At 43.8% G+C, this 13,967-nt stretch overlaps 1 protein-coding gene across 1 annotated transcript in view; it reads right to left on the bottom strand.

Annotated features, from left to right (window-relative positions):
• PKNOX1 (PBX/knotted 1 homeobox 1) overlaps positions 1 to 12,816 on the bottom strand; it is a 45,252-nt gene extending 32,436 nt beyond the window's left edge. Inside the window, exons 1-4 of the mRNA XM_081088526.1 lie at positions 11,497 to 12,816; positions 10,262 to 10,468; positions 4,440 to 4,508; positions 3,316 to 3,422 (exon numbers count right to left, since the gene is read on the bottom strand). Coding sequence (XP_080944652.1) covers positions 3,316 to 3,366 — 51 coding nt within the window. The 5' untranslated portion in view covers positions 3,367 to 3,422; positions 4,440 to 4,508; positions 10,262 to 10,468; positions 11,497 to 12,816. The remainder of the gene's footprint in view (positions 1 to 3,315; positions 3,423 to 4,439; positions 4,509 to 10,261; positions 10,469 to 11,496) is intronic.
• Positions 12,817 to 13,967: the final 1,151 nt, after the last annotated feature.

Here is a 13,967-nt window from a genome sequence, read left to right as displayed (position 1 = left end):
GAGAGTCCCATCATGATCCCTTCCTGACACCCAAGTGCTATGGCCAAGGAAGAAGTCCTCAGACCCAGGCTCTCCAATAGTCCAGAGTGACAATTCCATTCTGGTGCCTTTAAATGGCACAGTATATTTAGAAAATTGTTTTTCTCTCTTAAAAAAAACAAAAACAAAAACAAAAACAAAACACTAAAGCAACAAACTAATACCCACTCAAACACAGTCTTTTTGGAGGAAAATCTGACAGTATTATAAAAAAGCCTTAAGAGATTTATTTCAAGGTTTCTTTTTTAATGACTGTGAAAGAAGGGAAATCTAAATGTTCAACCTCAAAGGAATGGTGAAGTAAATTTGGTATATGTGTACTGAATAATATTAAGTGCTTATGTTCTCGCCGTGGCCAGGAAGCTGTTAGTTAAGAGTGTCATTCTAATAAGCTAAGGTTGCAGTTCAATCCCCAATCAGGGCACTTATAAGAATCAACCAATGAGTGCATAAATGGGTGGAACAACAGATCAATGTCTCTCTCTCCCTTCCCCTCTTTCTAAAAATAAATAAAATAATGTTTTCAAAGAGTTTTCTGTGTTGTGAGGAAGTGCTTAGCTATTAAAATCAAGGGGCTCACCACCCCTCACCTACCAGCTCCCACCCCCCACTGTGCCTGGCACTACACTGCATGCTCACTGCATCAGGGCACAGACAGGGAAGAAGACAGACAAGGATAAGCACAGAAAACTATCACTTAACAGAGTATGTCAGAAGGTGATCATTGCTGGGAAGGAGAGAAGATCAGAGAAAGCTGCAGTGGTAAGTAACTATGGCAGGCAGGAGAGTCTTCAAAGAAAGGGGTGAAGCAGGCAAAGACCTGCAGAACAGGAAGGAGCTCGCCAAGCTGCTGCCTGAGGGAGGGGGGTGGGTGGGAGTGAAGGGAAGAGCCAGGGCCACAGGGCAGAGAAGTGCCCTGGAGTAAAGGCAGAGGTGAGTGCACTAAGGGAGGTTGCAGGGGGGCCTGGGATCTGAGTGCCAGGCAATGCGGGAAGCGGGGCTGTTAAGGTCAGGCGTCAGCAAGGAGAGAGGAGTCATCATTAGTCACTTGGAAATACCAAAGAACTTACAGGTGAAAAGAGCAGGCTGAAACAGAATTCTCTACCTCAATTCCTATAAGAAGCAAAAAGCACTTAAAAAGATTTTAAAGCCTACAAAAGCAAACAAAAGCAACGGCAACTAAACCAGAAATGGTGCAAAACTAGCCACCAAGGAAAAGACATGAGAGTCAGCAAGGCTGGGGTGGCCAGACTCAGGTCCTAACCGCCCACCAGAAGCCCACCTGGAGCCTCACCAATGGGGCGGCTGTGACTTCCTAGGGTGAGTTGACCCTACCCAGATTTGATCAATTGGTCGGATGCACTAAAATCCTCTAGGACAGCGATCACCAATCAGTGGTCCGTGAGGTCCGAAAGGTTGGCAACCACTGCTCTAGGAGGCCCTAGCCTATTTGGTTCAGTGGATAGAACATCAGCCCACAGATCGAAGAGTCCCGGGTTCGATTCCGGTCAAGGCCATGTACCTCGGTTGCAAGTTCCATCTCTGGTCGGGGTTTGTGCGGGAGGCAATCAACTGATGTGTCTCTCTCTCACATCATTGTTTCTCTCTCTCTCTCCCCTTCCCTTCCTCTCTCTCTAAATATCAATGAAAAAAATATCCTCAGGTGTGAGGATTAACAAAAATAAATGAATGAATGAATGAATAAATAAAAAAAATAAAATCTTCAAGGAGGGTGTGAAGAGAGCTCCTGGCATTCTATTCCTGCCTCCTGATTATGAGGTAGGTGGGAAGCAAAGGCAGAGCTGCATGTCTTCAATGGAAATCAGCTCCCAAGCTCCTGAGAAAAAAAGGGAATGGCCCCCACTGGAAGCACACAGAGCATTCCCAAAACTTCAGGTGTCCCAAGAGCGGCTGCACAGGACTCAGTAAGCCCCCTCCTTCCCAATTCCTTCAGGTCACAGAACATAAAACACCAGGGTAGCTTCAGGTAAAACTACAACTTACACACAGTGGGAGGGCTGTCAAGAAACCACCCACATCCCAGCCAGTGTGGCTCAATGGTTGAGCATCTACCTATGAATAAGGAGGTCACAGTTCGATTTCTGGTCAGGGCACATGCCCAGGTTGTGATCCCCCCAGTAGGAGGCGTGCAAGAAGCAGCGAATTAATGGTTTTTTCTCATCATTGATGTTTCTCTCTCTCTCTCCCCCTCTCCCTTCCTCTATGAAATCAATATATATTAAAAAGAAGAAAGCACACCCACAGCCCTGGCTGGTGTGTTCAGTGGTGCCGGCCCACGCACCAAAGGGTCACAGGTTTGGTTCCCGGTCAAGGGCAAGTACCTGGGTTGCGGGTTCAACACTGGCCCTGCTAACACTGACATTAAAAAGGCAAATTCCTAGGCCTCCTGGTGCTTACCACAGACTGTGTTCTTTTTATTTTTTTTCTTTTAGACAGAAGAAGGGAGAGAGAGAAACATCAACTTCGCTGTTCCACTTACTTATGCATTCACTGGTTGCTTTTTGTATGTGCCCTGAACCGAGGTCGAACCTGCAACCTTGGCATAACAGGAGACACTCTAACCCCGTGGCCGGCAAACTGCGCCTCACGAGCCACATGCGGCTTTTTGGCCCCTTCAGTGTGGCTCTTCCTAAGCCTTAGGAGCACCCTAATTAAGGTAATAACAATGTACCTACCTATATAGTTTAAGTTTAAAAAATGTGCTCTCAGAAGAAATTTCAATTGTCCTGTTGATACTTAGCTCTGTTGACTAATGAGTTTGCCGACCACTGCTCTAACCAACTGAGCTACCGGGCCAGGGCCACAGGCTGTGTTCGTATACTGACTGCACAGAAAGAGAAGGCAGAGTAAACCTACCCCACACACAGCTCAGCCCAGGCCCTTCGCCTGGTCTGTATTGTGAAGAGGGGAAACGGAGTTAAGGAGGTTTGGGATTGGACCTTTTTCACCTCCAGGCAAAGAGCAGACGGGGAGAGGGCTGAGGCTGTAGCTGTATTTGAGGCATGGCAGCTGGGCCAGGGAGTGACTGTGGCTCTATTAAAAAAATGCCCAAGAAAGTCTGATTTAGGGGAGTCAAAATTACTAGCAATCTTGGTATTATTTAGGAAATAATTTAAACATATATTAAATGAATAATATACTAAAATTGAAACTGCAATCTCAGGGAAGTTAACTATTAATATGCAAAGCATTGCTTGTATTTTAGTAGCAGGTCAACTGACTGTAATTAAAACAGAATAAATCTTAAGTTCTCACTTGTTGCCCATCTTGATAACTGTCTATGCTTAATGTCTGTGTAGCCATCATGGTTAATAAGTTTATTATAAGACATCAAATCATCTTGAGTCAAAAGCAAATGGTATCTGGAAAACAAAAGCAGAAAAGCAGCAGTTAATAATTGCAGTGAATTTTTTGTCCTCCCTACTACACAACATCCATGTAATTTTTTAAATACATATTTTTATATGGAAAAAAACTGTCCTTACACCAAATCCTACTCAGCATCACCCTACTTACTTGGCGATCACGTTTGTTCTTGCACAGGGCCTGACTTGCTATCATACTTCTCAGTCATTTGGATTTACTCATTCACTTGCCCAAGTGTCTAGTGAATGTCTAAACATGCAGCAAGGACACTGTTCTAGGGAGGCCCTACTTTCCTGGCAGACAAGGCCAGGGGCTGCAGGACCATAAACACGAGGAAGGTCAGGCAGCACACAGGGTGTCAGAACAGAGCTGAGTGAAGGGGCTCCCTGACGTGTGACAGCGCAGGCTCTCTGAGAAGATACTGGTCCTGAGACCTCAAGGACTTGATCATGGCTGCTGAGACAGGGAGACTGGAGCTCAGACTGGAAAGACAAAAGTGTGCTCAGGGAGGCTGGGCCAACACTCTTCTAACATCTGTATATAATATGGAGATGGGAATAATGGCTTGTTTTCCTGGCAACACACAGGTAAATGTCAGAAGGTGTTGAGAGGAAGAAAACCAGGTGGGGATACAGAATGACTGGGGGGACAGAGCTACTGATAGTGTCTGGGAGAAACATGGGTCAGCTGATGTGCCTGAGCAGAGCGGTGAAGGAGGAGTGAAGATAAGGGAGTGGGAAACACGGAACCAGTTCACACAGATTCATGGGCCGAAGTGAAGACTGGTGTTCCTGGGAAGGTCTGAGCAGAAGGGTGACTTAACTTATGTCTTAGGAGGGTCCCTCTGACCGTGAAGGACAGGAAATGTGACTGGGGAACACACAGAGGGTGGGGGAGTGCTGCCATGGACAGGCAGGGGGCCATGTGGACAAGGGGGGCTGAGAGCACAGGGTTTGCAGATGGCCTGGGGTTGGGTGTGGGAGCAGGGTCAAGGAAGCATCCAAAGTTCCCACCTGAGCAACTAGCAGAGCAGAGTCGCATGTCCTGGTAAAGAGCAGATGGTGAGGAACAGGTTCTGTGGCCTGGGAAGAGAAAGCAAGTCAGGACATTTTAGGTGTGAGATGCTTCTCAGAAATCCAAGAAATATAAACTCAGTAATCATCAGGCTGTGGTTTATATATGCCCTCCAAGATACACCCATCCTAACCCCCAGTCCCTGTGAACGGGACCTTATCTGGAATAGGGTCTTTACAGATGTGATTATTAAGGGTCTTGAGATGAGATCATCCTGGATTGAGGGTAGGCTCAGGATCCCATGACTCGTGTCCGTTAAGAGGGGGGAGAAGCCCAGCTGCCGTGGTTCAGTTGGCTGAGTGTCATCCCATCCATCAAGAGGTTACTGTTCGATTCCCGGTCAGGGTACATGCCCAGGTTGCAGGCTCGATCCCCAGTAAGGGATGGCATGCTGGAGGTAGACAATGTTTCTTTCTCGATGCTTCTATCTCTCTACCCTTCTCCCTTTTTCTCTCTCTAAAAATCAATAAAAAACCACCCATATTTTAAAAAATTATTTTTAAAAAAGAGGGGGGAGAAAAAGACCTGAGACATAACTGAGGGGAAGGCTATGTAAACTGGAGACAGAGATTGGAGCGATGCTGCTGTAAGCCAAGAACACACAGCCACCAAGTGGTAGAAGGCCTGGGCCTTCAGAGGAAGTGTGGTCCCATCAACACCTTGATTTCAGGTATGGCCACCAGGACCCTGAGAGAATCCATTCCTGCTGTTTTCATCCACCCAGTTAGTGGGACTTGGTTACAGCAACCCAGGACGCTAAGGCAGTAGGTAAAGCCACCAAACTGCATGAGACCACCCAGGAAGAGAGAGGAGGTGGGCCATGTAAGAAAGCTGGAAAGAAGAGGGAATCCAGAATGAGGAGAGGCAGCCAGCAGAACAAGAGTAGAATCAAGAGATGCCACTCACATGGGTGGAGGAGGAGAAGGACTGAGGAGGGGGTGTCAGCCATGTTAATGTAGCTGAAGGTAAAGGAAGAGAAAGGCTGAGCATGGTCACGTGGGGAAGGGAGAGGAGAGAATCTGTTGCATAGATGTAGGTGTAAGCAAATACCATCTTCATCTTCGCTGTGGCTTTTGACCAATCTGCCTTTAGTAAGCATATCAAAGCCTTCTAGTTAATGATTAGCTGTATCCCCTAAAATATAACCATAAGCACTTTTGCTGGTAATGGCCAGGATGACAACCGAAATATACATCAAACTGGTGACAGTGTCAGCCACCAGGAGGGACAGCTCCTGGTGCTACTGCATTATTTGTCCCTTTGTCTTGTCAATCATTAGTACCTGAGTTATATTATAAAAACAGTGCAGTGACAGGAGTCTTGGGAAAGAGGGGGCATTGTATAATTTGCACAAAACTGCTGGGTCCTCTGTCTGCTTCAGCCCTAATCTTCCCATAAGAAAATTACCCTATAATAAATTCCATGATATTCTATGAAGTTGGCTAATTCATCTTTCAGTCTGAAGATACCTTCTCGTAAAGAGGCCATTACACCATGGGGCAGTGAGACTTGGTAACCCCACTGCTGGGAAGGGAGCTCATGCGTAGTCATCACGATGTTGCCCCCTCTGCCTTGAGACCCCAGATCTTGAGAGAGAAGCCCCACACGTCTGCCAACCTGAGTACCTCCCAATGGTCCCTGCCTTGACCAAAATTTGGCCCTCCTCCCAGTGCCCTGATCTGCTCTCCAGGGTGCCGTGATCTGCTCTGTGCCCCAGGGCAGAGCTATCAGCCTGTATCACAGCCCACACCTTGATCAGGAAAGGAGATCCTGTGGCCTCTAATTTTATCCTCCTTCCCTCCATTCTCCACTTTCCAAAGTGCAAATCTGGTCCAAACCGCCCTTGCAGATCAAGTCTCAGAGCTGACCCTTGCCTGACCCTGCCCTCCCACAGCAGCTCCCAAAAGGTAAGAAGTCACACCAACAGTAATGAGACAAAGGAACATGATGGGACTCCCAAAAAGGACACAGAATGAACACTGGACAGATCTGCCCAATCCCGAGGATGTGCCCACAAACCAAATTTAAAAAGGCCAGGAACTGTTCTGAATTAAGAGACAAAAGAGCCCAGCCAGGCGTGACTCAGTGGTTGAGTGTCGACCTATGAACCCAGTCACAGTTTGATTCCTTGTCAGGACACATGACTGGGTCGCGGGCTCAATCCCCAGTGTGGGGTGTGCTGGAGGCAGCTGATCAATGATTCTCTATCATCATTGAAGTTTCCACCTCTCTCTCTCTCTCTCTCTCTCTCTCTCTCTTTTCCTCTCTGAAAAAAATATGTATATATATTAAAAAATAAATAAAGTTGATATAAGTCAGCATGAGAGACTGAGCGTTAAGATGGTGTGATAATGCTGTACGCTAATGGAAACATCTTTGTTTTGAAGAGCAAGGACTAAGATGTTTAGGGTATGGTTATGGTATCCACAGCTTTGGGTTTTTTAAAAATTTTGATCAATTTAAGAAAATTTTTTGAGAGAGAGTGAGAGATGGAAGAGAGAAACACTGATCTGTTATTTCACTTATTTATGCAGTCACTGGTTGCTTCTTGCATGTTTCTTGACCGGAGACGGAACCTGCAACCTTGGCAGATTGGGATGACGCTCTAACCAATTGAGCTACCCAACAGGGCCTCCAAAGTTTACTTTAAATGGTCACTAAGAGCACACACACAACTAATACAAATTGTGGCCAAACTCAATGACTGCTGAGTGGAGGTGGTAGAGGATGACTATTCTCTTTTAACTTTTTGGGTCTCAAAATGCCTGTAATAAATACTGGGGGAAAATCAGAATTTTATTTCAATACATATAGATTTGCATTCCCTCTATCAAAACTGGTTAACACTTCAATATCGGATACAAACTGGTACAACTATTCTAAAGGAAAATTTTGAAATTTGTGTCAAAAGCTTTGAAAATATGTGCTCTCTCTACAACAAAACACCATGTGAGGAATTTTATAAAAGGAAATTCTATATAACTGAAGTATATTGTTCAGTAAACATATGGGCAGAGTACCATGGTGACCAATATTCCTACAGATCACCACAGAAGCTGGAGAGAAGTTATCAGCAGGTGACACCATCTGCTCAAGGCCGCTGCAACAGGTGGGTGGGTGTGTATAGACATTGTAGCCAGTGCCACCACATGGAAGAGCCATTTGCAAATTTGTCACTCGTAATTTGTGGAGCTCCTTTGCAAATTCCACTCTAGCATAATGTAACCCGACTGGTAACCCGCAAGACGGTAGGCAAAAAGGTCTCAGCAGAATTCACAGGGTTCACCTCAGCCGACTTCTTGGGCTTAAGAAGTGGCATTCTGCTCTGGCCAAGGCCTCTGTCAATCTGCTCAGCTATAGGCCCTCAGATTGCTGGCCCAGGCAGGCCCAAGACAGAATGTGAGTGACTCATACCCACCAGCAACTGGAAAATAATTGAAAGCATCTGACCCAAGGATGATGGTCAACAAAGCTCATCTTTCTTTATCACAATCTGTTTTAATGGGCATTACATAAAAACGAACGGCTAACTTGAGTTTAAGAAACAATCAATTAATCCCCATTTCTTCCCCCCATTACACAGAAAAATAAGTATCTGTTATGTTCAAACTCAAAAAACAGTGCCTTAATTTCCTAACATCACTTGGGGCCCTAAAATCGAAGTCAAAGAATTGCCAACCCAATGTACTTATAATATCATGGTATTCAAGGGTCAGACATAGAATATTATTTATACAAGTTTCACCCAATTAAAAAGGATATATAATTTGTTGAAGTTGTCACTTTGGTAGCCTTTCAAGAGTTCCAGCTGCCGAAACCGGTTTGGCTCAGTGGATAGAGCGTCGGCCTGCGGACTAAAGGGTCCCAGGTTCGATTCCGGTCAAGGGCATGTGCCTGGGTTGCGGGCACATCCCCAGTGGGGGATGTGCAGGAGGCAGCTGATTGATGTTTCTCTCTCATCGATGTTTCTAACTCTCTATCTCTCTCCCTTCCTCTCTGTAAAAAATCAATAAAATATAAATTAAAAAAAAAAAAGAGTTCCAGCTATATTAATACAAATGAAATAAGCACAACTTTCCACTATCCATGTACAGAAATATTAAAACCCATTAGTAATTTTAAGAAATACTAATTTTAAAATAATATTCTTTTCATCTAGCAATTATTAAATTTAAAACAACCATACTGCCAGCAAAGATGAAGTAAAACTTGGAACTCTGAAGGAGTCCGAGAACTCACAAACTGCATGACTAGTTTGGAAAACAACACGACTATATATAGTCAGTCATGAAAAAATATCGCATTCTTCTTCAATCAACCAGAGACTAGCATTCAGGCTATGACCTTAAAGGCAGACAAAAATATGAAATATGAGCCAAATCTAAAAGACTGACATTTTAACATTTTTCAGCTTTCTGGTCTAGGCTGACTGGAATAAGAGAAGTTTATTTTTAAAAAGGCCCAGATATACTAGTAAACGATTGGCTGAATCTGATCTGACGGTGAAGTCTTTCCTGCTCAGACAATATGGATGAATCTGGGAAGGTCCTAGCTGGCTAAGAAGCTCATAGAGACTAGAAAAGAAGGTGTAGTATGCAGGTCAGGAGACGGCCCTGAAATTGGCAAGGCCTCATCTCTCTTCCCGGCCACAGCTATCTAGCCAGTGTGGTCTGCCCACTCTTATCTGAGATGACTTAGTGCTTTAATGGTATCTATCGTTAAACCCCTGTGAAAGATTTAGATTTTAATATTTTGGTGTTCATAATAATCTATGTATTTGACATTTAGGTGCTTTAATAGTTAAGAAAATAGGACAATTTAATCTTAAATTTTAGCCTTGATTTTAACTGAAAAGGTATAATTAATTGCATATTGATTTTAGACATAATTTCTTTTTCAGTGAAAAGGTATAAGAGAGAAATTAACGAAGATTGCAAACATTTCTTCATTTATACAAGTTTATCAACTGCCGGGCACAAATACTGGGTCCTGGGATTATAGCAGTGAACAAAACCAAGTCCCTGACCACGAAGCTCACCCCCTGATAGACAGGATTAGAAAGCTTGAGAACATGAGATTCACCGTAAATATAACATTAAATTACTAGACATACCTGAGAAGGTTTTACTTGTTTGGTCAGATATATAAGGTGCTTACATGAAAATCAAATCCACTAAACTTAAAATTATGATTCCAATTGTGTAAGTTGTGACTGGGACTGATCATTAAAAATGGTATATTTAGCCCTAACCGGTTTGGCTCAGTGGATAGAGCATCGGCCTGCAGACTAAAAGGTACCAGGTTCGATTCCAGTCAAGGGCACGTACCTTGGTTGCAGGCACATTCCCAGTAAGGGGTGTGCAGGAGGCAGCTGATCGATGTTTCTCTCTCATCGATGTTTCTAACACTCTATCCCTCTCGCTTCCTCTCTGTAAAAAATCAATAAAATATATTTTTTAAAAAATGGTATATTTAGTCGGACCACCTTGAGTTAATCAAAGGCTGTCTTAAAGGTGAAGTTTAGTTAAAATATACTAAATTCATAAAGAGAACAAAAAACTTGCAAATTCTACATAAAAGTATACAGAAATAAATAGGCCTGTAACTTTGTGGCCTTAATAAATGTTGATTTTAAAATAATCTCAAATTATCTTTTCTGTGCTCAAAAGCCTCATTTGAAAGGGCACTAAACATGGCAAGAAAAGCTAGATACTAGTGATGTTTTTTATCCATATTAATAAAAAATGGAAACAGAACCTACATGTCATCCATAGAGGAGCAGTGAAATCGATTACAGTCACCCATCATCAATCATCAGCATGGTGGTTAAATCCAGGAGCAGCATAGAAAGTCTCACAGTAACCTGCCAACTGAAAGGCAGGGCCCACGATTTGTTAGCATCTGTGCCCTTCATTCAGTCCACAAAGATTTACTGAAGGTCTTCTCCATGTGGGCTGTGTTGTAAGTGCTGGGGATGGAGCAGCAAACAAAACAAGGAATAACTTTATACCAAAGCTGAAAAAGTCCTGATAGATTAATTTGGGCAGGAGACACCTCTATGGTGCCAGCTCTCCCTAGTCCAGAGTCTGGGTCCTCTCCTACAGAGGTCTCCTGTACTCATGGTTGGATTAATTCCTAGACATTTTTAGTTTTTCCTGCTGCTGTCAAAAATATCTTATTGTCATCATACTTTGTGGTAGACTGCTGGATAAAAAAGTGCTCCCTAGTCTGTGTGGGCTAACCTTGTACCCACCAACTTCACTAGGGCCTTTAGTCCTAACCGTTTATGGAGAGTCTACTGTTTTTTCTTGGTACATGTAGTTATCTATAAATCTTGCAGCTGCAATACCAATAAAAATACCTGTTGTTTCTTTAGAAACTCAAAAAAACTCTATTCTAAAATGTATACGGTGGAATCAAGGTCCATGAATGAATTACTCTTAAAAGATTTAAGAAATAGCAAATTTTAAAGTATCCTACAAGAGTACAGAAGTAACATAAAAGTGTGTAATAACACAGTAAACAGGCCATTGGAACAGAAGAAATGACACTAGATTTGCCAGGGATTGAAGAAAAACTACCGAAAATGCAGGAAGCTTTGGAATTTGATGCTTTTACAAAAACCTCTCTTAACTCAATCAATTCCTGCTAAGTGATGGTGAAACTGGAGTTTTGGTGCTTTTCTTCAAACACACCGTACCTGTGGTCAATCGTGTGTTCTCTTGTTTAGACATGAGCACACTGACTCTTGGTGGCCTGGGCTTCATAAAGCAGAAGCACTTGCAAGTGTTTGGAAGAACACTGTCTCAAAGCCTCGTGTCACAGTTCTATCTATACAGTCCATGTTAATGCAGAAATGTACAGAGAATTTATTCTGTTTAATCTTCACTTTGTCCTGTCAGTATCACAACGGGGCTGTGAGGGTAGGAAAGGGAAAATGAGGGAAGAAATATCTTCTCATATTCAAGACCTACATAAGACACTTTTAAGGCTGACCTTAGAGACTCAGTTGGAACCTCAAGAATGCAGTGGAAGCGATGGTGTGTGATTCCTGGGCTGGGTTATAAGTGTGAAGCAGCTTCTGCCTTCTTTGGACACTTACTTCTGATGCCCTGAGCCCCCATGCTGTGAGGAAGCCCCCCTCCACACCCCCATGCTGTGAAGTTCCCCCTCCCATGCTGTGAGAAAGCACACTCCCCCATCCCCAGCCCCAATACTGTGAAGAAGCCCAGGTCACATGTAGAGTCATCATAGAGGTGTCCTGGCCAACAACCCCAGCTGAAAGCCAGTATCAACTTCCACATTTGAGAAAATTTCCTCTAAAAGACTCCAGCCCTCAGTCATCAAGCCACTCCCAGCCTCTGCATCTTTCTAGCTGAGGACCCAACCATTGTGGAGCAGACACAGGCCATTTCCACGGCATCCTTTCCAAATTCTTGGCCTCAAATCCATGAGCATCATAAAACGGTTGTTTTATACCACTAATGGAGTAACTGGGTTCCCACTAATAGGAACCAGAACATTCTAGCAGATGCTTTGTAACACTGTCCTCATCTTACAGAAGCACAAAGCGGTTAAGATACCTTTGTGAGGTCAGACTCTGGCTCTGAAGCCCCATTTCCTCTACACATTATTTCTGAGAACACAGTAACTTTGTTTCTAAGGTAACTGTAGAACTCGTCAGAAAATCAGGACAGTATTTGACAATCTGTTCAATTTTGATGCCTGTCAATGTTAATTTCATCAATTCAAACTATGAATTATGGTGTCCTTCAAAATGGAAAGCACCATTTAAGAGAACAGTTGAAGAAGGCAATGCATCAGGTAAACACCACGAGTGACTTTCAATCATGGCAAGGATGCCCACACTGCACACGCATGTAACTCTGCTCTGCAAACACTAACAAGTCTAAGGAAAAAATGACAGCCTGGTGCCCATGTGAAGAAGTGGCATGTCCTGACAAAGTCTGGAAGTAGGCACCTCCAAAACACCGTAACACAAGTTACTGAAAAGGAAAGAAATTCCTCCCTGATGCTATGATGCAGCAAATGAAACAAGCTCCCCCATCACCTCTCCATTTTCTGAACTCCCAGCAATGCCTTCAGACCAGTCTCCCACGGTCACGCTTTCCCACCCCAAGTCCATTCTCCACATTGCAGCCCCAATTATGGGGTTTCTTAAGAGCTGCTTCTTTCCCTCTACTTACCAATTTTCAGAACAACGTGCTAGCTCCCTAGCGTTCTCCAATAGTGACCAGTGAGGCTGTTTTAGTACATTATGATCTCATGGGTTTGAACATTTTAAAAATAAATACATTAGCCCTAGCCAGTTTGCTCAGTGGACAGAGCATCAGCCTGAGGACTGGAGGGTCCCAGGTTCAATGCCAGTCAAGAGCACATATCTTGGTTGCAGGCTCCCGACTCTGGTGGGGGGCACGCGGGAGGAAACCAATTGATGTGTCTCACATAGGTGCTTCTCTCTGTCTCTCCCTCTCCTTCCTACTCTCTCTAAAAATCAATGGAAAAATATACTCAGATAAGGATTAATATAAAAAATAAATTTAAAAAGGTAAGTACAGTTATATGTATGTGTATGTAGTATATATATGTGTGTGTATAAGTATTTCCCAAAAATTATCCCATCTTTGGCCAATCCAAGCACCTTCAGTTACCTCCTAGAGCAGTGGTTCTCAACCTTCCTAATGCCACGACCCTTTAATAAAGTTCCTCATGTTGTGGTGACCCCAACCATAAAATTATTTTCGTTGCTACTTCATAACTGTAATTTTGCTACTGTTATGAATCGTAATGTAATTATCTGATATGCAGGATGTATTTTCATTGTTACAAATTGAACATAAAGCATAGTGATTAATCACAAAAACAATATGTAATTATATGTGTTTTCCGATGGTCTTAGGCGACCCCTGTGAAAGGGTCGTTCGACCCCCAAAGGGGTCGCGACCCACAGGTTGAGAACCGCTGTCCTAGAGCCTCCAACACGTCCTAGTAATTCTTTATAACTTTCTTGCTTTCAGGTAAAACAAGACATTCTACTCATCTTCATTTTCTGCACTATAATTGTCACTTTCAAACGAGAAGTGAAGACAGAAAAAGTGGGGGGAGTGGGGAGTGGCTTCTAGAGAGAAGCCCTAATAAGCCAAAGACCAGTGAGGCTGCCTGGCCCAGCCCTACCCCTTTCCCTGACCTCTGACCCACAGGGCCCAGTACCACCCAGCCCAGCTAGAGTCTGCTCTCCAGCAGCCTATTCACACAGTGCTCCTCAGCCCCAGAACACAGGGAGTGCGGCACACAGAAGCTCTTGAGGAAGCAGCACTGCTTGCTTTCCCAGTGGCATCTGGGTTTCAGAACTGCTTCTGGACAAGGTGGCACCCGTAAGAAAGAATTAAACTCTATATACTGACTTCAACAAAGCAGAGTTTCTCAGAGCTCAAATGCCAGCAAAA

Source organism: Myotis nattereri (genome assembly GCF_964212035.1).
Source record: "Myotis nattereri genome assembly, chromosome: 3".
Classification (NCBI taxonomy): Eukaryota; Metazoa; Chordata; class Mammalia; order Chiroptera; family Vespertilionidae; genus Myotis; species Myotis nattereri.
This window is presented reverse-complemented; position numbering and strand designations above follow the sequence as displayed.